The following is a 24437-nucleotide window of genomic DNA, read 5'->3' as shown; positions in this document are numbered from 1 at the left end:
CAGCGCTGAGACGGGCTGAGCCGAGGGGGCGGGCCCGGGGCGGGGCTAGCGGGGGCGGAGCCTGCTCTGGAACTCACCCTTAATGGGCAGCTGGCGGAGGGCTAGAGAAACGGAGCCTGTGCGGAGAGGAGCAAGTCGGTGGCCGTTGTGTGGAGAGTGTGTGTGCGGTGAGTGCTGCCATCGCCCCTTCCTGCCGCGGCCCCGTCAGCCCTAGGCCCGCTCCCTCCATCCTCCAAAGCCCGGCGCCCGCCGGGCCTGCAGCTGCTCCGGGGGGAGTGGAAGAGATGGGCAGGGTCTGTGCGGCGGATCCTTTGTTATGGCACCACATGGGTGTGAGACCGTGCACCGAAGCCCGCTTGGCGACAGAGCCGAGCAGGGGTGGGGGAGACCGGGCCGAGGAGCGGAGATCTGGCTGGAGGGGCTGAGCCCGGAGGACGGGAGAATGGACAGGCCGGGCCGGAGCATCGAAGCCGGATTGCAGGAGACTAGACCCCGGGCCTGGGGACGAGTGGGGGGAGGGGGCGCCGAACCCGGCAGTAGGAGGAGGAGCCGAGAGCCGAAGGCAGCGGGATGCCTGGGAAAGTAGGGCGGCCTTGGGCTTAGATTTGGATCGGGAAGAGAGGAGCGGACGCTCGGCGCCCAGAAACCGTGCCCCTGGGGGGCCGAAGGCGGGCTTGGTGGTGCCGAGAGGCGCGGCCCTCGGGGCCGATCCTCCCGTTACTGTTCCGTCTCGGGCCTAGATTTTCTCCGGTAGACTGTGTGACTCAGTTTTCCAGAGACGTAACTTCAAGCATTGAATTCCAATTCCTTTTCAGACCTGAGGGCTTCCATAAGTCCTTGCAGCTCTTCCCTGTGGTTAACTATCCATTGCCAAAGTCCCCTAGGAGCTGCTTTGAAACCCCCTCAGGCCATGCTGAAAATTGCGCCCTTCTCACACTTGTCACTCTTGATTTGAGTGGTCTGTTCTCAAGCCTTGCAGAAGCTTCCTCTCTCCCTGTACTCAGTAAAGGGCATCCAAGCCAAGAAACCAGGAACCAGCCTTCTCAGCCACCGCGCCCTGTTCTTTCCTCAGTTAGCCATCAAGCCTCTGGACCTCCTCCTGAATATCCGCCACATCTGTCCACTTCTCTGCATTCCTGAGAGCCACCCCAGGCTCTCACGTGGCTACAACAGCCTCATTGGTCTCCGTACTTCCAGACCCCTTCCCCCTTTCTAGTCCATTCTTCACAGCACAGGCTGAGTGATCTTTACAAAATAGAATTCCAGAAGTCTTATCCTTTGCCCATAGGACAAACCCAGTGCCTTAACGAGGCTAACAAAGCCAAGCACGGGTTGGGTCCTCGGTCTCCTCCCCTGCCTTATCTTTCATTGTAGCACCATTTCACTTTCTGCACAGCCAGGCTGATCTTAATACCTATTCTCTGCCGGGAACACTCTGCATTCGCTCTCTCCCTTCTTTACATCACATTTCCTTGTGGAACTTCTACTTAGGTTTCTGTTCTCATTAAGTACTTCAAGGTTTAAGTCTTCTCATCATGTGTTCCTATTGCATCCTGCATTTCCTAAGAAGGAAATGGCATATCCTTTGCAATTGCTAGTTTATCTCCCCTACTAGTTAGTAAGCAAATTCCATGAAGTACTGTGTTTATCTTGTTGTTCCTTATTGTCTTTCCCCATGTCTAGGGCCTGGCACATGTTAATGCCCAGACTACAGTATTATGGTTTTTTTTAAATAATTAAGCCCTATTTAGAAAAAGTAAACCTGTTTTAGGATTACTTGGCAAATTATAATTAAAAGATGTGGATTAGAAAGGAACTGCAGAACTGAAATATGGAGACACTGTAACAACGTGAATATGCAAGGTAGTAACAGGTGCTGAGCAAAGTGATTAGACCAGCCTGTATCAAAATGTGCTCAGCCACTTTGAATGTGTTAGAGTTACATGATCTCCAAGCTTAAATCATCCCTATCACACCTGATGTTTGAGCTTTGGTTTTGCTTTGCTTTTTTGCAAAAGAAGGCTTTGAAAGTTAGGATGTGTTTTAATAAAGGAACAATTTATTAAAGTGTGGTGATAAAACCTGCTCACAATACAAAGGAAATGAAACATGGTACCTATTTAAATCAGATTTGCTTTTGCTCTCCTTAAAAAAAAAAAAAAAAAAAAAGGCCTTTCTTCCTGCCATTTTAAGAGACTAACGTGTTGTCTGATATAGACATTTATAATATTTCCTTACTGTTTGCTTTCAAGCCTAATTTAACACAACCTACAGCTTCATCCTCCTTCAATGCTAAAAAGCAGTCTTTCCTTTCACGTATGCTTTCAGAACAGTTTTGGTGCCTAGTATTAGATCTTTAAACTCTGCCTCAAAGGTAGGAAGCACTGGTGTTTGGGCCCCCAAAAAGATGTGGGAATTCTTCAACTGTTAGATAATGTTCTGTACACATTTAGTAAATATAAATGTAATGGAGGGGAATAGGCACTCTGTTGTCAGAAGACCCGAGGCCAAGTCCCAAGGGCACCACTTACTAGCTCTTTCGTAGATTAGGCATAAATTATATACACACCTCATAGGGTAGTTGTAAGGATGAAATGGATGTCTGTTGACGGTGCTTTCTAACTATGTAATGTTATTTCTCTGCCTGTTTTGGTTTTGCCTGCAAATTGCTTATAGAGATTCTGAGTTCGAGTAAGATAAAGTTAGGTGATCCCTACTGAGCACTGTCTGGCATCTGGCTTGTGGAGGCACCTCTGAATTCCCCGGGGGGTACAGGCGAGTCCCACACAGGGATGGGACCCACGGCTCTGCCGTCACTGCATCCACTCAGGTTGACCGCAGTACTCTGCACGCAGTTGTTCAGGTAATTATTATAGCACAAATGACAAATGAGTAAATACTGCTCACTCGGACTTTTCCCAGTTTCAAACCTTCTCTCCCTGGGAGGATTTTTTAAGTCAGGTGATTGTAAACACGAATCTGCGTGTAGAGAGGAGTGGTTCTGAGTGGGCAGGAGGAAGTCTTGTAGGCTAGCTGCAATTTTTATGAAAGGCATTCAGGATCCTTCATTCTACATTTATTTTATACACAATTTGGCTTTGAATAGGAGGGGAGCAATTCCAGCCTGTCTTCCTGGGCCTGTGGCCCTTCCAGAAGAAAGGAAAGAATGGTTTCATTTGATTCTATGGCACCACTGAACTTAGTCTAGTTTACTCTGTATTTAATTCTACTTGCTGCTCAGTGGGTTTTCACCTCAATTACAAAATAAATATTAAAAGAATGACTCCTCGGTCCAATGACAACATCCAATTCAGTGAGTCTTACAATTCCCCAAAGAAACTCAAGAGACTAGATGGGAAACAGTTTCCATAAAACCCCCAGTACATTAGAGCTGAAGTCTTTTCTTATTCAAACTATTCGAAAAGTACGTTTTTCTGTTTCACTTACTAAATTTGGATACATGACTGCTTTTCAGACTTTGTCCTCTGTAATCGGTTCTAAATACGACCCTGATGTTTTTCAAGTTCTTTGGCAAAAGCGTAGTCTTCCCAGAAGTCCTAATGGGAAGGCTTCACCTTTACTTTAGAGGCATACAGAAAATATGTCTCAATAACATACTGAAAGCTTAACATGAAAGCAGTTATGTGACTTTCAGAAGTAAATTACCCAGTGGCATCAGAAACACCATAACTGCCATCCTTAATTTCTTCATTAATTAGAGTAAGGGCACTTTATACTATTTCTGTGTCTCTGCTATCAGTTTCTGTCATGTTATTTATGCTCTTTGCTGCCTCGTAATTAGAGCTTCTAGGTTATGGATTTGAGTTTCCTGTCTTAGAATGATGAATAGTGTCCTATAGGGTAGTAAGTCACGTAGAAGAGTGGGAGTCCTGGCTCTGCCGCTTAAGTTACTTCACTGCTCTGAGCCTCAGTCAGCTGAACTGTAAAATGGGGGGGATCTTAACGTCTCAGAGCATCATTGGAAGAACTAATCAGAAATACAGTGTGTTGTTTTGTTGTTTTTTAGATCGATGCATGGAGTTGATTCATAAGGGAGCAGTATTCATTCTGATGTCTCATTTTGAGATTTCAAACCCTTTGAGACCAGGCTTTATCCCTTACCTCAGTTTCCTTGTAGGGTAGCCCCCAGGAACAACCTACTGATGGGGGACAGGTTAGCTGAGTAGGAATCTGGCAAACTGTTTATACTATTTTAAAATCTTACTCGGAAATCTCTGCTGTAGACACACTTTCAAACTATTCATTTTTTTTTTAATTTTTTTTTCAACGTTTATTTATTTTTGGGACAGAGAGAGACAGAGCATGAACGGGGGTGGGGCAGAGAGAGAGGGAGACACAGAATCGGAAATAGGCTCCAGGCTCTGAGCCATCAGCCCAGAGCCCGACGCGGGGCTCGAACTCACGGACCGCGAGATCGTGACCTGGCTGAAGTCGGATGCTTAACCGACTGCGCCACCCAGGCGCCCCGTCAAACTATTCATTTTTAATAACAGAGTTTTGTGGGCTTTTACAGAACACTTCATAACTTCATATAGAAATTGCAATTTTAGAAATTAATTTCCATTCTGCACCTTAACTGTAGATGACTTTCTCTGCTTTACTCTATGATTGCAATACATGATGGTCTCTTTAGTTGGCTAACCACAATATAAATAGGAAAACATCACAACTCTTCACTTGTTTAGGAAAACACAGTGTGAAATGTTTAAATATCTGTTTCAGAGTGACAGCAAATTTATACTGAAAACCTGTTTTTAAACTTGAAGATCTGTTTGTATCTTCAGTGGCAAATGCTAAAAGAGTCTAGGAACTTGAGAAGTGACCCTAAGACCCACATTCAAGTTGTCATCTAATGCCAATTGGTCCACTTAAATTTTCTCTAGGACCTAATATATATTCAGAACTCTACTTTGTGAGCAGCAGCATCCTGAATTGGTGGAAAAAAATAACATACGTCAGTATAGCAGAAACAATTAGTATTAAGTTCATTGCTGCACTGAGATATATTTTTTAAATCCTTCTTATCTTCCCACTTACGTTTTGTCAAATGAAAATGTTCTAAGAACATAGACTTCTGTTATCATTTAGAGCATTAGATGTTTCCCTTGAGGGATCATTTTTTTTCCTTCAAGATGAGATCACCATCCTCAGAATAATTTATATTCAGCCAAGCATTAGCTAATGGAGGTGAGGTAATGCTAAATGTGACACATTAGCACATTCTGCGAGAACCACAGCGCTGATCCCAAGAGTGTGGATTTGCTACTTTCACGTGGAAAAAGCAGATGGTGACAAGGAGAGAACAAATGTGCACGAATCTGAGGCAGTGAGGATTTTATTTACCATTATATAAATTTACGATACTATATGAAGGTCAACTGATACTGTCACAATGTATAGTATTCAGATTCTGGTAACAAAAGCCATGAAGCATGTTACAGTATTTTTTCCTGAGAAATCCTTATCAAATTCTATAATCCTACTCTAAAGAATTCATATTTTTCCTTTCAGCCACCAACTACCTTTACTGCAACAAGATCGTACATCTCGTGCCTAATATCAGATATTAATAAATTACAATTATTTGTATTAAGCTTGATCTATATAAAACTGTAACTTTTTTTTTTTTAATTTTTTTTTTCAACGTTTATTTATTTTTGGGACAGAGAGAGACAGAGCATGAACGGGGGAGGGGCAGAGAGAGAGGGAGACACAGAATCGGAAACAGGCTCCAGGCTCTGAGCCATCAGCCCAGAGCCCGACGCGGGGCTCCAACTCCCGGACCGCGAGATCGTGACCTGGCTGAAGTTGGACGCTTAACCGACTGCGCCACCCAGGCGCCCCTAAAACTGTAACTTTTAAGAATGATTTGGTCGGAGAAAGTTCAGTAGAGGCACCCGGGTGGCTCGGTTGAGCATCTGACTCGATTTTGGCTCAGGTCATGATCCCAGGGTCGTGATCAAGTTTCACATCAGGCTCCGCACTGGGTGTAGAGCCTGCTTGGGATTCTCTCTCACCCCCTGCCCCTCTCCCGCACCTGCGTACTCTCGCTCTCCAAAAACATTAAGTTAAATTGAAAAGAAAGTTCAGTGAAAAGGAAGTAACTACGCAAAAGTCTCCTATTATTTAAATTAAATCTTAACACTGATATGAGCCAAGAAGCCAAATATTTTAAAACTCTGGAAAGCTGGTCACTATTTAAATTAAAACTTTCTATAAGGATAGAATAGTTTCATTCCACAGCTTATTGTTGGCAAAAGATAAAAAGGTTGTTAGAAATTAGTATTTCAGTCTAAGAATCACTGTACTGTTGGCCAAAGTGTTTGACAGGATCTCTTAAGGGCTTCAGTCCCATGTGGGAACCTACCAGCATTTAGGGGTTCCTAAGCACATACTGTACATTTGGAAAACCCATTCACAGGGCCAATTTGAGACAAACCCTGGGGGCCAGAAAGGACACTGGCAGGAGCTCAGGGTTCAGCTTAAGAAATTTCTTTTTCCTTTTTTTTAATGTTTTTATTTATTTTTGAGACAGAGAGAGACAGAGCATGCACAGGGGAAGGGCAGAGAGAGAGGGAGACACAGAACCTGAAGCAGGCTCCAGGCTCTGAGCTGTCCGCACAGAGCCCGACACGGGGCTTGAACTCACGGAGTGTGAGATCATGACCTGAGCTAAAGTCAGATGCTCTACCGACTGAGCCACCCAGGCGCCCCAAGAAATTTCTATTTTTATTAAGTCTTCTTTCTCACTGTTTTCAGTCCAGATTTACTACAGGCTGGCCATAAAGTCTTGAAACATATATAATACTATTTTTGTATGGATTGTAATACAACAATAAATCATTATATATTTGCCTGTGTTTTCAGAATTGTTAGCCACTCTGTAACTATTCTCTCAATTCATCAAATTAACCACAACTTTGTTTTTTAGCAAAAAATTATGGATGGATAGTTATTTTGAGTTCTAGTCTGCCCACTTAGAATTGGCCTGCATGGGGCAATTTGGTCTCTAGATTTAGGGTTCAAGGACATTTGAGGTTTCCTGTACCTGATACATGTTTTTTTCAATGTGTGAAAGAGAAAGAGAAAGAAAAAGAGGTAGACTAGAACATGGCACAGAGCAGTTAAGGAAGGATTGCTACTTTCATAGTAGAAATGATCTTTGTTACTATTTTCTAACTTTAAAAATAATACATGGCACAAAAACAGACACTCAGATCAATGGAACAGAATAGAGAACCCAGAAATGGACCCACAAACGTATGGCCAACTAATCTTTGACAAAGTAGGAAAGAATATCCAATGGAATAAAGATAGTGTCTTCAAGTGGTGCTGAGAAAACTGGACAGCTACATGCAGAAAAATGAACCTGGACCACTTTCTTACACCATACACAAAAATAACTCAGGCAACAACAGATGTTGGCGAAGATACAGAGAAAGAGGATCTCTTTTGTGCCGATGGTGGGAACGCAAGCTGGTGCCGCCACTCTGGAAACCAGTACGGAGGGTCCTCAAAAAATTAAAAATAGAGCTACCCTCTGACCCAGTAATTGCACTACTGGGTATTTATCCAAGGGATACAGGTGTGCTGTTTCGAAGGGGCACGTGCACCCTAATGTTTATAGCAGCACTATTGACAATAGCCAAAGTATGGAAAGAGCCCAAATGTTCATCGATGGATGAATGGATAAAGAAGATGTGGTATATATATACAATGGAGTATGACTCGGCAGTCAAAAAGAATGAAATCTTGCCATTTGCAACTATGTGGATGGAACTGGAGGGTATTATACTAAATGAAATTAGTCAGAGAAAGACAAAAATCATATGACTTCACTCATATGAGGGCTTTAAGGGACAAAACAGATGAACATAAGGGAAGGGAAACAAAAATAATATAAAAACAGGGAGGGGGACAAAACATAAGAGACTCATAAATACGGAGAACAAACAGAGGGTTGTTAGAGGCGTTGTGGGAGGGGGGATGGGCTAAATGGGTAAGGGGCATTAAGGAATCTACCCCTGAAATCACTGTTGCACTGTATTATAACTAACTTGGAAGTAAATTTAAAAAATAAAATAAAGTAAACATACACCATTTAAAAAAAAAAAAAGGGCACTTGCTGTGATGAGCACTGGGTGTTGTATGTAAGTGATGAATTCCTGGGGCGCCTGGGTGGCTTGATCAGTTAAGCGTCCGACTTCAGCTCAGATCATGATCTCACGGTCCGTGAGTTTGAGCCCCGTGTCGGGCTCTGTGCTGACAGCTCAGAGCCTGGAGCCTGTTTCAGATTCTGTGTCTCCCTCTCTCTCTCTGCCCCTCCCCTCTTCATGCTCTGTCTCTCTCTGTCTCAAAAATAAATAAACATTAAAAAAAAAAAGTGATGAATCACTGAATTCTACTCCTGAAACCAATATTGCACTGTATGTTAATTAACTAAAATTTAAGTTAAACAAGATTTACAGGATAAATTAATATAAATAAATATAAAAATTTAAAAATTAAATAAATAAATAAATAAATAAATAAATAAATAAGAACAGTACAGGGGCCCCTGAGTGGCTCAGTCGGTTAAGCATCCAACTTTGGCTCAGGTCATGATCTCATGGTTGGTGGGTTCAAGCCCTACATTGGGCTCTGTGCTGACAGCTCAGAGCCTGAAGCCTGCTTTGGATTCTCTCTCTCTCTCTCTCTCTCTCTCTCTCTCTCTCTCTCTGGCCCTCCCCCACTTATGCTCTGTCTCTTTCAAAAATAAATAAAATAATTAAAAAAAATTTTTTTAAACAATACAGATATCATAGAAAAAATAGAAAATAAAATTTTAAGGAATGAATAAGTTGCCAATAATCCCATCCCCCAGAGATAGCCACAGTTAACAGGTTAATATGTAAAGATGCTAGATAATTACTTTGGGTCTTTTTCTTGTGTTTGCTTTGATGGAGATTATTTTATACAGCTTTAAAAGCATTTTTTTAATGTTTTATTTATTTTTGAGAGAGAAAGCATGAGTGGCGGAGGGGCAGAGAGAGAGAGACAGAGAGAGAGAGAGAGAGAGAGGGACAGAGGATCCTAAGCAGGCCCTGTGCTGACAGCAGCAAGCCCGACGCAAGTCTCGAACTCAACTGTGAGATCACAACCTGAGCCACAGTTGGATGCTCAACCAACTGAGCCACCCAGGCACCCCTATAACCTGTATCTACTTAGCCTTACATTATAAGCATTTGCTATATAATTGATGGGTACTTTTTTGTACTGTTTATATATTTTGATTAAGAGAGGGCTGGGGAGAGACAGGTAGAGAGAATGGGAGAGAAAATCCCAAGCAGGCTCCACACTCAGTGCAGAGCCTGATGCAGGGCTTGATCCCATGACTGCAAGTAATGACCTGAGCCACCCACGTGCCCCTTGTTAAGTTGTTTAAAAAACTTTTATACCAGGGCTGAGTGTAGCCTGCTTAAGAGTCTTTCTCTCCCTTGCCCCTCTCCCGTGTGCACTTTCTCTCCAAAATTAAAAAAAAAACAAAAACATTGTTTTAAGTTTTATAGCTCTATTAGCCAGTGTATGGATATACCACAACTTGACTATTCTCAGTTCTCGATATTCTCAATATTTTGTTGAAAAATGCGTATCCTTCCCTCCCCACCCCCACCAACCCCTGGGGCTATTTTTTTAGGCTGCATTCTTAGAAGTATGATTTTACCAGGCCAAACTTCAAAGCATTTATTGAGGGGTGGGAGGACATATCAAGATATTCTCAAGAGATGATCCCAGTTGACATCCCTTCCAGTAGTGTATGAGAATGCCTGTCTCACACACCTCTCCTCATATTGTGCGTGATTGGTTTTAGGTATGACTTGGTTCAAATACATGGGTAAGTCTGCACAAAAATACAGCTAGGACATTTTGGGATTCTTGTCTCATGGCTGATCTAAATATAGAGGAAATAGGAGCAATCCCAGGGAAGTACCTAATCCTCCCTCTGTCACACTCACCATCTCTTTACACAGGGTGTCCCCCTTCCCATCATGGCAGATGAACCCTCTCCTGTTCTTAGCTGAGACTGACACCTCCCCACATGTGAGCTACATCCACAAACCCTTTCATCCCTTCTGGAACTTTCTCTCCTCTTGCCCTATTAATTTCTCACTTTACACAGATCAGTCTCACCAACATGAAAGCATGCCTTCTATAACCTATCTTTAAAACCCAACAACTTAAGAAATCTCTGCCCCCTTGTCCCCCTCCAGCTACTATCCCATTTCTCCTTTCCCCTTCACTGCAAAACTGTTTACTCACTTTTGTTATCTTTACTCATTTTCGTTCTCCCATTTTCTCCCCAACCCTCTGCGGCAACATGGATCCTTTTAAACTATGATTTTTGAAAAGTATAAAATGTGGCTGTTGGGTAAATGTAAAATAAATGTGTCAGATATTTTAAGGCATTTTTTTTTAATGTTTATTTATTTTGAGAGAGAGAGAGCGTACACGTGCAATTTGGAGAGATGCAGAAAGAGAAAGGAGAGAGAATCCGAAGGAGGCCCAGATGCAGGAATCGATTCCATGACTGTGAGGTTATGACCTGAGCCAAAAGCAAGAGTCAGATGCTTAACCGACTAAGCCACTCAGGCGCACCAGATATTTTAATTAATAATAGAACCAGTAAGATATTAAGACCAGTTCAAAGGAGAATTGGAAGAGCAAACATAGACAATTAGGTATAATGAAATGAATTTGCTAACAGAAGCAAAACTGGTTAATATCCTATAGGGCGGTAATACATCATTTGAAAGGGTCCTCTTTTCTACAGGTTCAAAACCAACTGCATCATTAAAAGACACGTTCATTTTTGTTGCTATAGACAAGAATCATTTGCATGGCCATCCATTTTCCATGACTTCTCTTCCTACAGAGTTGTAAAATAACCTACACGGTACAAGGTCAGTCAAAAGACACCCTATAAAGTCAAGATTCCTCTTGACAATGGCCAGCACCACACTGAAATGATATACAGTAATTTCTTTTGCCCATTTCCAAGTGTTAGAGAATTTTTCCTGACATTCCTCTGATACTCCCCCTGCTGCAGTCACCTTAGTCTCCTACTGGCTCTCTAAATACCAGAGTGCCCTAGTGTATCTCCAGCACTGATCTCTCCCTGATTCCAGACTCTTAACTGCCTACATCCACTGTTCAACTCTAGTCTAAGTCATCATCATCCCTTTCTAGAACTATTTTTTAAGGCTTTCCATTGGCCTATGTGTTTGTGCTCCAGTCTTCTGCAGTTAATTCTCCACTCAGCAGTGACAGTGATCTTTTGAAAGCATTCCTTCCCTCCTCTGCTTAAAAACACACCAATGGTTTCTCCTTGCAACCAGAATAAAACCCAAGCTGCTCTCAGCTCCTGAGGGCCCCATGTGATCTCACCTTTCCTACTCCATTTCTCTTCCCTTCCTTCCCCTCCCTTCCCCTCCCTTGACCATGCACTAAGTGAAATTAGTCTTCTTTCTGTACCATGAATACACCAAACTCTTTCAGAGACATTGTACTCGGGGTCCTTCTCTGGCAAGGATAGCCTCAATGTCATTTGGATCTCAATGTAAATGTCACTTCGGAGACGGCTTCTCCAACCACCTTAGCTAAAGTAGCTCACACTCCCAGTCTCTCTGGTACTTTACCCTATTTTATTTTCTTCAGAGTTCCAATTAGTGTCAGAAATCTTACCATCAATCTGTAACTATTCTTCCTTTCTAGGATGACACTTTCTTGAAGGTAAGAACTTTGCCTTGTCTTCTACTCTGTCCTAGTACTTACAATGGTACCTAGCACAAAGCATGTGCTCACTAAATGTTTGCTTACTTACTAAAAGAGGGTTCATCACTATCCTCCCATGATTTTGTAGAAAGCCTGTAGGAAACAAGATGGTAGAAAAGCAAAAAGTCTTTGTTAGAAATGCAAAGTCAAGACTGGCTTTGAGAGAAGGTGAAATGCTACCCTCCTCTGTGGTTAAATTGAAATGGTGACACTTCCTTTCCTCCATATTCTTGTCTCCATCTTTCCCCACCACAGGGGCATATAATATTTAGGGAGAAGGCAGGAAGGAACTTGACTTTGGAGAACAAAAGAAGTCTCCTTAGCTCTTAGGAGGCCTTGAAAGGGGCGGGCTTTGGCAGGGATTTTCAGTTTGGGAAGATGAAAAAGTAGGTTCTAGAGATGGATGGTGTGATGGTTATGCGATAATGAAACTATACGTAATGTCACTGAATTGTACACTTAAAATAGTTAAGATGGCAAATGTATGTATGTTTTATCATAATTTTTTAAATTTAAAAGTGGGAAGGGAGGCTAAGGCTTTCTATATAAGCTCTGTGGTTGGGTAGGTCCTGTTGATGGGCTGGTATATTCTTTTAAGATTCCTGATTTTAGCATACGAGTTAGGTTAAAATTGTATCTTGGTTAGAATTTCTGAGATAGCCAGGGCTTCCAGAGGCTGGAGAAAGTTGAGAAATTTTGGCCTTGTTTTTTCTCTCTTCTTTATTTAAGGAGGCAGATTGCCATGGGAAGTACCTTTACTTCTGGAAGGCTAGAGAAGACATGGGAGAACTCCAGAAGACAAGTAGTAAGGACCTGGCTTCCTCGGAGGCCTCAGAGCAGAGTGGGAAGGAAGGGGCCTCAGTCACTTAGCTCTGTGACTGTGGCCCAAGTCATTTAATCGCTAAAAGTGGAGTTTCCTGACTTGTAGGAGTGTCGGGAAGAGAAAAGGTCACATGCCCAGCACAGTGTCTGCGGTATAATAAGTGCTTTGATTGTTAAGGACTTGCGCACTGCATAAGGTAGGCTAGAATTGTCTGATGGAAGCATGAAAGCAGAAACTTCCAGTTCTTACTTCCTGGTTTCCCAGGCCATCCACCCCACCACCCTAAACGAGAAGTCGGGATTCTCAAGCCCAGTTTCAGAATAAAGATTATATGGAGGTTTGGGACTTCTTGGTGCTGTATCTCTCAAGAATCTAAAGCATCGTAGAATAGTATGATGTGAGGTATACCGTTGTGATGGGGACTTTCTGGGTTTTGTGTTGATGGTGTTGAGTTAGAAAACTGAGTTCTTATCCATGAATGACCTGCTCTGTTGCAATAAGTTGCAACTGGTACCTTGGTCGGGTGGGAGTGTACAAATGTAAAAATTGATCAAGCCGCATGCTTCTTCCCTGTATACTGTGTGGACTTCATAGCTCGCTTAAAAAAGAAAGAAAGAGACCAAGAAATGGGCTCCGTTACACATACTTTTAGAAGGGATCGTTGTTTTCAGGTTTGACTCACAGAAACATTTAACAGAGGAGGTGAAGCTGGGGAGGGGGGTAACACTAATGTGAAAATGTCCATATAAAGCATTAATTTGGAGAAACCATCATTGGAATAATTAAGAGGAGGCAGTGATCTTGTAAGGACAGATTTTGATTACTTCCTATCTTTATATTCTAGTTAGAAGTACCCATGGAGAACAGTGAAAACTCAGTGGATGCAAAATCCATTAAAAATTCCGAAACGTGAGTATTTCTAATACTATCTTTATAATCAGAGAAAGGCACGTGTATGTGACACAGCGAACTTTGAGAAGCAAGGAAACAGAAAGGCCTTTCAAACCAGAGACACCCAGCCAGCTCCCTACCTCAGCAGCTGTGTGGCTCCACACATGTCTACTTAGCGTCCTTGAATCTTGTCGTTAAAATCAAACTTTCATCTAACTATGGGGAGGATGGGGGGAAAGACGAGGTACAGTGCCTGACCCACAGTCAGAGACCCCAACCTGGAAGCGGGACGCCACAGGAAGGGCAGAACTTGCAGATCTGGATGGTTCTGTGCTTCCCTAAATCCTTCTGCAGGATGAGAGCTTCTGTGTTTGGGGGAGATTTTTGGCGTTGTGTTTCTCTCTGAGTGACAAGACTAAAATGAAATGACAATTCCGAGTCTAGGGAAGAATTGCCTGGTTTTAGATGATCTTGTACCCTTTGTTTTTCTGTCTTCCTTTTTGCAATATTTTACATATTAATGTTTCCCATAACCAGATGTTGGAGAAAGAAAAAAGATAAAACTCAAAACACTATTAATTTAATTCATGTCATTATCCATTTGCAATCTCTTGGAGAACTTTGAATTCTAAAATTTCTTTCTGAGACTGATATTACTATTTTGGACCACCCAAGGAAGTAGTAGTTTTAGTACTAAATAAGAGTATTACAGAACTATTAACAGGTTACCAATAAAGATTTAGCGGTGTCTGTTTCACTAAGGAGATTTCCTAGAAACTAAACTTTTGAAATGCACTCTCCTTTTAGAGGGTTTGGGGATTTTTTAAAAAACCTTTTTAAATGATACATGCATTTTCCTACCTTTTCATATCATATAGAATATACTTTTTTTACCATTTTTATTCATTTTTGAGAGACACAGAACATTAGCAGGGGAGGGGCAGAGAAAGAGGGAGACACAGAATCCGAAGCAGGCTCCAGGCTCTGAGCTGTCAGCACAGAGCCCAACGCGAGGCTCAAACTCATGAACTGTGAGATCATGACCTGAGCCGAAGTCAGGACGCTTAACCAACTGAGCCACCCAGGTGCCCCTAGAATATAATTTAATAGCAAATTGCATGGGAGCCCAAAACAGATTTAGGTCGTTTTTGTCTTGTGCTAAGTTATCCTCACGTCCCTTGGTTTTTTGAGTCTCTGCTCTTTATCAGGCAGCCCCCGCCCCCGGCTCCCCCTACTGCCTTCCTAGGAGGCAGTAGGAAGTGGAGAGAATTACTGTTCTGGGATCCATTATCTATATGGTCTCCAACAAGTCAGTCTGCTTTCAGAGTGTTGATTTTCTCACCTGTAAAATGTGGGGATCTTCACCTCTAGCTAAATATAATAGTTCCTTTCTGACCTTGACTGCTTTCATGTACTATTTTCATCTTTTTCCAACAATGTTTTTAGAATTGCATGTAATTGCACGTAATGAAATACTCCCCGGTTAAAGGCATGAGTACATGCACTTTAGGTATTGAGGTTTGGCTGTTCCTAGACCTGGTATTTACTGATTCTTGGGCTAGATCAGGGTTTGGGCTTCCAGTCTATTTTGGTCAAGTATTATTGGAATGTAGCCACACACTATGACTTACATATTGTCCTGGGCTATGTTCACCAGCAGAACGGAGGAGCTACAAAAACACTGTATGACCTGCAGGCCTCAAATACTTGATATTTGGCCCTTTTGGAAAAAAATAAAAGTTTATTGACCCTGGTCTAGGATTAACAGAGGTTTAGCGACTTTCAGACAAGTATTTTCCAGTTATTTACAACAGTGATTTTCTGTATTAACTATTAATTTGTTTAACTCATGGCATTTAAGGAACAATTTAGGAATTGTGGTAAATATTGTGCTTCAAGTCATATATGCATTTTGTTGCTTTCCTAGCATTTCAGGGTAATTTTTAAGACGTTGCTCTTACCTTGAAAGGTAAAATATCTCACAACATTACAAGAAATTTAAAATGTTTAAAGCATAAAATGTATGTGATGAGATTCTATACAATTTAGAGGAAAACCAAATGTGGAGATTAAAAGCCTGGACTCTGAAGTCCAACAGGTGCTCTTGGCCTCGGTCCTGACACGTTATCTGCATAACCATCTGCACATTACTTAGCCTCACAACAGTCACTTCCTCATCTGTAAAATGGTTTCTTGTGAAATTTAAATCAGGAAAGGCCCGCAGCACACAGCCTAACATTCCCCCAACAAACGTGAACTGTTCGTCTGTGTTATAAAAGTTGTATTGATGTGAACAGCAGCATTGGCCTTTCTATCTTTGTAAACTGTTTGATTTCCAAGCAGAAAGATCTTCCATGGAAGCAAATCAATGGACTCTGGAATATACATGGACAACAGTTACAAAATGGATTACCCTGAAATGGGTTTATGTATAATAATTAATAATAAGAACTTTCATGAAAGTACCGGTATGTATCACAACCCAATTTTTAGTCCTTTTCAAATATTGTACTATTTACATTTGGTATAATTTAAAAAATAGAACCGATGCTATTAGTTAGTAAACGATAACACAGAATAACCACAAAGTAAGGATGGAGCGGGACCCTTCATGTCCTGCAATACATTATGAACTCTCCGTCTTCTATCCACCGTCATAATCTCTCCCTCTTCCTATAGCAGGCCTCCTATCTGTGTGTTGGCTTTTCTGCCCTCGTTTCTTTATCCCCCTGTTCCCTCTTTAAGGCTAATGGAAGGATTCAACAAATAATAGGTAGTAGTATTTTTTCATTCCAGGAATCGTACAGGGCACCTGGTAGGTATTCTCTTGTTTAATTTGCATAACAACCCGGAAAAGCAACCGCGGTTAGGTGCTGAAAGGTTAAAATTCTTGCACAGAGTCACACAGATAATTTAATAGCACAGCTGGGACTTGGCCTTGGTGTGCCCGACCACGCCCCCAGCCTGAGCTCTCAATCCACCTCCTGGACTCCCTCACCTGTTTGTATCTTCACTTGCTCTATTGACTTTTTCCTTTCCCCCTACAAAAATGACAGAGCCCCATTTGAAAGAGACCTTTCTTTTACCCTGCTTCCTCTTAAGCTTTGATCTCATTTTTGTCTCCTCTAAATTTTGAAAACATGTACTTCAAGCTTGCTGTTTTCACTTCTTTCCATCCCTCTTGAATCTGTTTCCTCCACTACCTCTCCACTGAAACTGTTCTCTTAGGTTCACCGTGGCCTGATCACCAAATCTCCTTCCCAGCCTCTATGCTGAGTGCCACTTGAATCTACTAATACATTGCAGACTTTATTTTTAGAGAATATAAAAAATAAAATCCCCTACGATCCTAAAAAGCTAATTAATATCTCGATGGATTACTTGATAGTTTCTCCTGACCGTTTCTCTTAAAGCTTAATTGTATTCATAATATGCAAGCAGTATTGTATCCTTATTCCTCTTAACGTAATATAAACATTTTTCGTGTTGCTATATAATCTTCAGATTTTTTTTCTTTTAATGATCATATAGTATTCCATTTGCTCCATTTGTATAATTTATGATCTGAATGGGCTATTTTTCCACTTCTTATTTTTTAAATTGATGCTGTGATCATTCTTTGAATTGGCATATCGATCACATTAGAATTGATTTTTAACTAAAGAAATTAGAAGCAGCAGATCTAATTTAGGAAGCTGTCTACCACAGTGGTGGTGAAAATGGCCAAAAGAAGCCAGGTGGCACTGGAAAGATAAGTGGGCCTTGGTGTTAGATTAGTTATGAAGAATGAGGACACGGTGAATGGGGATGGGTGTCTAAATCTGAATGGCAGCATTTGTATTGCTTTCGGCTGTAAGTTGAGATGCCGCCTTGAACCATCGGACATTCTGTCTCAACATTGCCAGTTGTGATGCCCACTTCCGGTAGGATTTTACATTGTTGAATATGTTCTTTAACAACCATAAGAACAAACAACAAACCAGTAGTCTGGCTTTAGAGCAGACTTTAGAGCATTAGAGTGAGCTCTTTTTCTGCTTTGAAATTTGAAGGTCAGGGCCTTGCAGTGATCTCTAGACAGTATCATACTTCCGGTTCTACTATTAAATAGCTCACAGGGGTGCCTGGGTGGCTCAGTCAGTTGAGTGTCTGACTCCTGGTTTAGGTCATGCTCTCATGGTTTGTGGGTTTGAGCCCCGTGTTGGACTCTGTGTTGACAGCTCAGAGCCTGAAGCCTGCTTCGGATTCTGTGTCTCCCTCTCTCTCTCTCTCTCTGCCCCACCCCCTCCCCTGCTCATGCTCTGTCACGCTCTCTCTCTCTCTCTCTCTCTCTCTCAAAAATAAATAAACATTTAAAAAATTTTTAAATGGCTCACAACCTAGGACCAGAATTCACTCACCTTGTCACATAGCTGCATGGTACCCTCAGCCTCTCCAGAGTCAAAACTTTGCTAGGCTTATTTTAATTTTATAAAAAATTACATATGGCCATAATAGAAATTTCAGAAACTACAGATTAACAAAAGAAAAACCATTAAAATCACTCATAGTCACACTACACAGAGATACTCTAACAACAATATTTTGGAGGTACAGACATTGAGTCTTTTTTTTTCTATTCATACATGTTAATAACTTATTCAATTCTAAGGTGTGTCCTCCCCAACATTTTAGTATTTTTAAATCTAGGTGCACTGTGCAATCAATCTGTACATTGATGTGGAGGGTACTGTAAAGGAGTGATGAAAGCCCAGGACCCCCAGGTACAGGCCTAACGCGAGCTTTGTCACTTTCAACAAGTACCTGAACCTCTCTGTGCTCCTGTCCCACATCTGTACAAAAGAAGCTGGTCATAATCATGGTCTCGTGGTGTCTGGAAAGGGTTGGAGGAAATTACTCCTGGCAGGATGCCTGGTGAAAAATATTAATGTGGTAGTGGGTTTGTGGGGGTTTTTTCTGAAAAAATATTATTAAAGTAGTAACGTATCTTAAAATTGCTGGGAACTTAAAAAAATCCAGTTCCTCTGAGTGTATGAGATGTGTATATGGTTATATATATATATATATATATATATATATATATCTCATATTTTTCCTAAACAAAAGTAGTATCCTATATTGTTTTATAGGGTTTTTTTTATACAATGACCATTTCCCATGGTAAAATTTTGTCTACAGAAATGGCAACACAGCATTCCATTATATAAATGAATCATAATTTATTTAACCAAAGTTCTCCCATTAAGCATTTCAGTTGTGTTTTTTACTAAACAGCTGTGAAAGATCTCCTTATGACCATAACACTGATACAGCTTGTATTATGAAGTGTCTTATATGCCAAGAAACTAAAGAGACTTAGTGTTACCGATGATCAGAGTTAACTGAATTTTCTTAACAGCTGAAAAGAAGAATTTATTGCGCTGAATAATTCATTCAGAGCCATTACTCTTTTTTTCTTTGTAATGCAATTTAAGTAATCCTTTCTGTTTTCCAGGAATGCCGTCTCGGTCTGGTACAGATGTGGATGCGGCGAACCTCCGAGAAACATTCACAAACTTGAAATACGAAGTCAGGAATAAAAACGATCTTACACGCGAACAAATTGTGGCGTTGCTGGACAGTGGTAAGAAATAATGAAGAGTGACCCACCTTCACGGTCCAACTTTATATGACAGTAGCTGTAATTACAACCGTAAAGCGTGAGAACGGTGGCGTCGTACTGTTTATAAGCCTACATTGTATATAAATGACATAAGAGTAGTCGTGCCCCCCCCGAAGTGGTCTGAGCTGTGCTATCTGGCACAGGTGGGGCTTCAGTGACCTCTCGGTTCCGTCTTCAAGTCCTTCATCGTTCTCCTGTGCGGTCTCCTAGGAGATGAGTGGGTGAAGTTGTGTTGGGTTTTCTTTGCTTATTTTCCTTACTTATAAATGTTTTTCCAGTTTCTAGAGAAGATCATAGCAAAAGGAGCAGTTTTATTTGCGTGCTTCTAAGCCACGGTGATGAAGGAATCATTTATGGAACAAACGGACCTGTTGACCTGAAAAAATTAACAGGTTTCTTCAGAGGGGATTATTGTAGAAGTCTAACCGGCAAACCCAAACTCTTCATCATTCAGGTAATCTTTCACTGAATAACCTGGTGATGGAGGATTAATCAGGGATTAAGTTACTCATTTGTGGATTAGCCGATGGATTGTTTTTTTCCCCCAGAAGCTACTGAACTAATGTTAACTTTTTTATTCATTTAAACTACCACTTACGAGATCTAGAATAAATGTTCATTTTAGACTTCTATCAAAAATATTCTTCATAGTTAACATCCATTTTTACACAGCCTTTACATTTCTTAGGAATCAGTTATGTGTGTAGGGGTACCTGGGTGGCTCAGTCACTTGAGCGCCAACTTCAGCTCAGGTCATGATTTCAGGTTGTGAGTTTGAGCCGTACATCAGGCTCTAGGCTGACAGCTTACAGCCTGGAGCTTGCTTCAGATGCTGTGTCTCCCTCTCTCTGCCCTTCCCCTGCTTGCACTCTGTCTCTTTCTCTCTCTCTCTCTCTCAAAAATAAAATAAATGTTACCAAAAAAATTAAAAAAGAAATCACAGTTATGTGTATACACACATGGTGTTTTATTTTTATTGTTTATTTATTTTGAGAGAGAGTGAGTGAGAGTGGGCATGAGCGGGAGAGGGGCAGAGAGAGAGAGAGTCCCAAGCAAGTTCCATGCTGTTAGCACCGAGCCCAACATGGGGCTCAAACTCCCAAAGAGTGAGATCATGACCTGAGCCAAAATCAAAATTGGACCCTTAGCCGACTGAGCCAACCAGGTGCCCCACACATAACAGTTTTTTAGTAAATGTGTATTTTCTAACCTCTAGGCCTGCCGAGGCACGGAACTGGACTGCGGCATTGAGACTGACAGTGGTACCGAGGATGACATCGCCTGTCAGAAAATACCAGTGGAAGCCGACTTCTTATATGCGTATTCCACAGCCCCTGGTAAGGGTACAAACAGTGAATGTTACCTGGAGATCTTAAACACAAAGAAACTGTGCCAAAGGCTGTCAGGATTTTGATATTCATGAACAGCTAGCGGGGCTGTATTTCAGGTAACTTTAGCTACAGAGAAGTGTCTGAAGGTTGTCTTCAGCGAAATCTGGCTGGAAAATCTGATAGAAGGAAGCATACTTGGACAGTGCCATTCATGAACTTAATGCCAGATAGGAGGCTATAGGGTAATGCAGAATAGCACTATCGTCGTTTAGTAGTAGAACACAGTATGTACCATTTTGTCACAGGTATTGTAATTGTGAGAGCTTCCTCCACTTCTTGGAATAGGAGAGAGGTATGTTTTCCAGGAATTCTTTGGGAGATGGGAGATAAAAAAGATAAACCTTAATAGTATATGACAAGGGAAAAGAAATGTGGTTTGTGTTAAACCCATCAGCATATAAATAAGTATTGATTGACTGTGTGATTTATTTATTATGCGACTAACTCAGGGTGTCACAAAGTTTGGAAATGGAGGACAGATGCATTTTTTTTTTAATTTTTTTTTTTTAACGTTTATTCATTTTTGAGAGACAAGAGTGTGAGTTGAGGAGGGGCAGAGAGAGGGGGAGACACAGAATCCAAAGCAGGCTCCAGGTTCTGAGCTGTCAACACAGAACCCAACGCGCGGGGCTCGGACTCACAGTGTGAGATCATGACCTGAGCCGAAGTCGGACGCTTAACCGACTGAGCCCCCCAGGCGCCCCTGAGGACAGATGCATTTTTAAACGATGTTACATTTTTAAATACGCTCAGTATGATTTCTTTTTGACCTCAGGACATCTTTCCAGGTAAAGTGCTTCTAAATTAGAAGCAGTCGATCCAAGAGTTAATCTGAAAAAAGTACAATAAATATTTTTACCCCTTTTTGGAGTTTTTGAATACTCTCTAATGTCTTTATCATACTTCATTCAGATGCCTCGTAGACGCATTTAGGACACTCAAATGTGTGTGCAGACACGAGCAGCTTCTGTCTTGGATGAGTCAATAATCTGACTGCAACACTGTGCTACCCCAGTGGTGCTTCTCACGCATTTGCCTCTGTACCTTCTGCACATTACCCTCTACCCTCCCTGCGGGAAGGGGGACCCAGAGAAGAGAGCTTCCCATAATTCAGCGGGGAAGGTAGTTCACAACTCTTCGTTTCCTCGCCACGAGCAGGGGTATATACACAGCACACTTTTGTCCCCTCTAGTGTCATTTCCCCGGATACCACAGGCGCCATTTCTTTTCTTTTTTAGGGCTGGGCCTGCTTGAGGAAGTGTATGCTTGTTTTCTCCTTGACGATTATGTGGGAATTTATAACATCAGACACTCACGGCATTTTGGTTACGTTTTGCCTTGTAGGTTACTACTCCTGGCGAAATTCCAAGGATGGATCCTGGTTCATCCAGTCACTTTGCTCGATGCTCAGACTGTATGCTCACAAGCTTGAGTTCATGCACATTCTTACTCGGGTTAACCGAAAGGTAGCTCTAGAATTTGAGTCCTTTTCTCTTGACTCTGCTTTTCACGGAAAGAAACAGATTCCATGTATTGTGTCTATGCTCACAAAAGAACTATATTTTTATCACTAAAGGTGGATGATTTTTTTTTTTCGTTTGTATGCCAAGGGAGGAAAAGGTTTAACTGCTCTGTTTTCCTCTCTCATTTAGATCTAATCTAATACTTCAAGTGGTATTTTGGAACATGGCACTTTCATAGCAGCAGAATTATGAGGCTACCTCAAACTCAGAATCAGGTAGTTGAAATCAAACTTAATTAGGGATAAATAAAAGTGAATAGTGGCACAATCATTGTGAGGGGAAATGTTTGTAAATTAACTGCTCTCATAATTAGCAAGTTTTAGTGATGCCATGCTATGAATTCTTAAGTAAATACGGAAAACGTTCAACATTGTAGTTAGGAAGTTCAGTGATCCTGGTATGCTGTCATTTAAGAGTATGCACTCTCGTTTTTGTCACACCATAGACCTACTGATGTGGAATAAGGTGTCCTAGAATTGTGGGGACCCATGGACACGGTCAAAGTCTTAAAGATCTACCTTGATTTTAGAATCGGTATTTGGAGATAAGGCCCCTGTACTTTTAGATCATTTGTCTGAGTGCATGGTTTCGTGATGTTGGTCCTGAGCAGGTCTTCTGCGGCAAAAAGTCACGTTTACTATTGAAAAAGAAACTGAGTGTTTTGCTAGAGAGGCAGTGTGCGCAAATTCTGTTGATTCTTGTGAGGCTAGATGCGGCGTCAGTGGAGGGAGACAGGGTCAGAAGTGCGAAGTGCCAGAGAGAGTTCATCCACCAGCATCGCGGTCCTGATGTCTGCGCCCGGGCCCATCCGCTGAGCTCTCACCAGGAGAGCACCTGAAGAGCAGTTACGTAAAAACCTCAAACTGTGGGTCGTGCTGATAGCAGCGCGAATTGACGAAATTCTACAGGAATATAATAAAACACACCGGGCACAGTAAACAGTGTCATGCAACGAAGAAGCAATAAACCCATCAGCTGGGTGCTCCATAACTAGGAGATGGTTTGACCTGAGCAGAGACACGGCGGGCACAGCCCGTGTGATGTGATGGAGACGGGGCCACAGACCGGCTTCAGAAAAACCACCGCCAGTTAGTTGTTTCGTATGGACTGGTGCGTGTGGAGGATGAATCTCCAAGAAAGCAAACCAAAGCAGAAACGTCTGAATTGGAAATTTTCCAAAGAAGGTGAGCGTCACAGCCGAAAGCATAGCACGCTTTGTAGTACGGTGTTTAAGCAAGCTATTTTCTGTTGAAGTCTACACAGGAAATGGTCCGGTTATAATCATGTCCTGTTCTCTGAAATGAAAGGCCCACCGCACACAGAACCTGAGACGGCAGCCAGTCTCCCCTCCCCTGGCGCAGGGGAAGCGGCGCTCGGGCAGGCCCTGGGCCGCTGCCGCATCACCAGGTCTCCCTGGTTTTTCCGTCTCACATTGCACATAAGCTATCTCTTGCTCAAAGAAAGGAACTCACATTTATAAATGACAGCTCTTTGTTTTGACTATGGAACTTTTTTGTATAAATGAAGCATGCAATGGTATCTGTGTGACTGTTCTGTAAACTTTTGTTACGATTTTTTATTTCAAAACATAAATTTTAACTTAAAATTACCAACATGGTCAAGTTTTTGTTGTCGTTTCTGATGTTGTGCTACTGACTGTAGTTAAAAACATTTTTAACCAAGGGGCGCCTGGGTGGCTCAGTTGGTTGGGCGTCCGACCCTTGGTTTCAGCTCAGGTTGTGACCCCACGGTGGTGGGATCGTGTCTGGCTCTGTGCTGACAGTGCAGAGCCTGCTTGGAATTCTCTCTCTTCCCCTCCTCTCTCTCTCTCTCTCTCTCTCAAATAAATAAACTTAAATTAAAAAACAAAACAAAATGGCGGCACCTGGGTGGCTCAGTCAGTCAGTTAAGTGTCGGACTTCGGCTCAGGTCATGATCTCACGGCTTGTGAATTTAAGCCCCTTGAGCCTTACGTTGGGCTGTGCACTGGCAGTGTAGAACCTGTTTGGGTTTCTCTTTTTCCTCCCTCTCTCTCTGCCTCTCCCCTGCTAGTGCTTTTTCTCTGTCTCAAACAAACTAAAAAAAAAAAAGAAAGAAAGAAAAGAAAAGAAAGAAAGGGCAAACATGCAGTTTTAAATTTCTTCCAGTATTTCTGTAATACACATATTACACTATAAGTCAGAAAACTAAATTAAATTATCCTAACTGGGAATAGGGGATTCCTATTTCCAAGAAATAGAGGATGGCATGAATAACTTTTTAAAGACTCTTTAAAGCTATAGTTCTGTAATGGGTTGAGAAAACCAGCCCGTTCTAAT

General features: G+C 41.9%; 1 protein-coding gene across 3 annotated transcripts; it reads left to right on the top strand.

Moving 5' to 3' along the window:
- The first annotated feature begins 38 nt into the window (after nt 1–38).
- CASP3 (caspase 3) lies at nt 39–23728 on the top strand. Of its 3 annotated transcripts, none has more exons than XM_043558491.1 (7): nt 39–167; nt 13500–13564; nt 15890–16014; nt 19038–19166; nt 19484–19659; nt 20422–20542; nt 21941–23728. In XM_043558491.1, exons 2-7 carry the CDS (start codon nt 13512–13514, stop codon nt 22168–22170), a joined length of 834 nt encoding a protein of 277 aa, XP_043414426.1. In that variant the 5' UTR covers nt 39–167; nt 13500–13511; the 3' UTR covers nt 22171–23728. The 3 variants fall into 3 exon arrangements, with proteins under 3 accessions (XP_043414426.1, XP_043414417.1, XP_043414406.1); XM_043558482.1 differs by having other exon boundaries at nt 15887–16014; XM_043558471.1 differs by lacking the exon at nt 39–167 and adding an exon at nt 12426–12637.
- Nucleotides 23729–24437: the final 709 nt, after the last annotated feature.

The sequence above is a fragment of the Prionailurus bengalensis genome, chromosome B1 (assembly GCF_016509475.1).
Source record: "Prionailurus bengalensis isolate Pbe53 chromosome B1, Fcat_Pben_1.1_paternal_pri, whole genome shotgun sequence".
NCBI classification, from domain to species: domain Eukaryota; kingdom Metazoa; phylum Chordata; class Mammalia; order Carnivora; family Felidae; genus Prionailurus; species Prionailurus bengalensis.
Note: the sequence above shows the minus strand (reverse complement) of the source record. Positions and strands in the feature narration are given on the sequence as shown.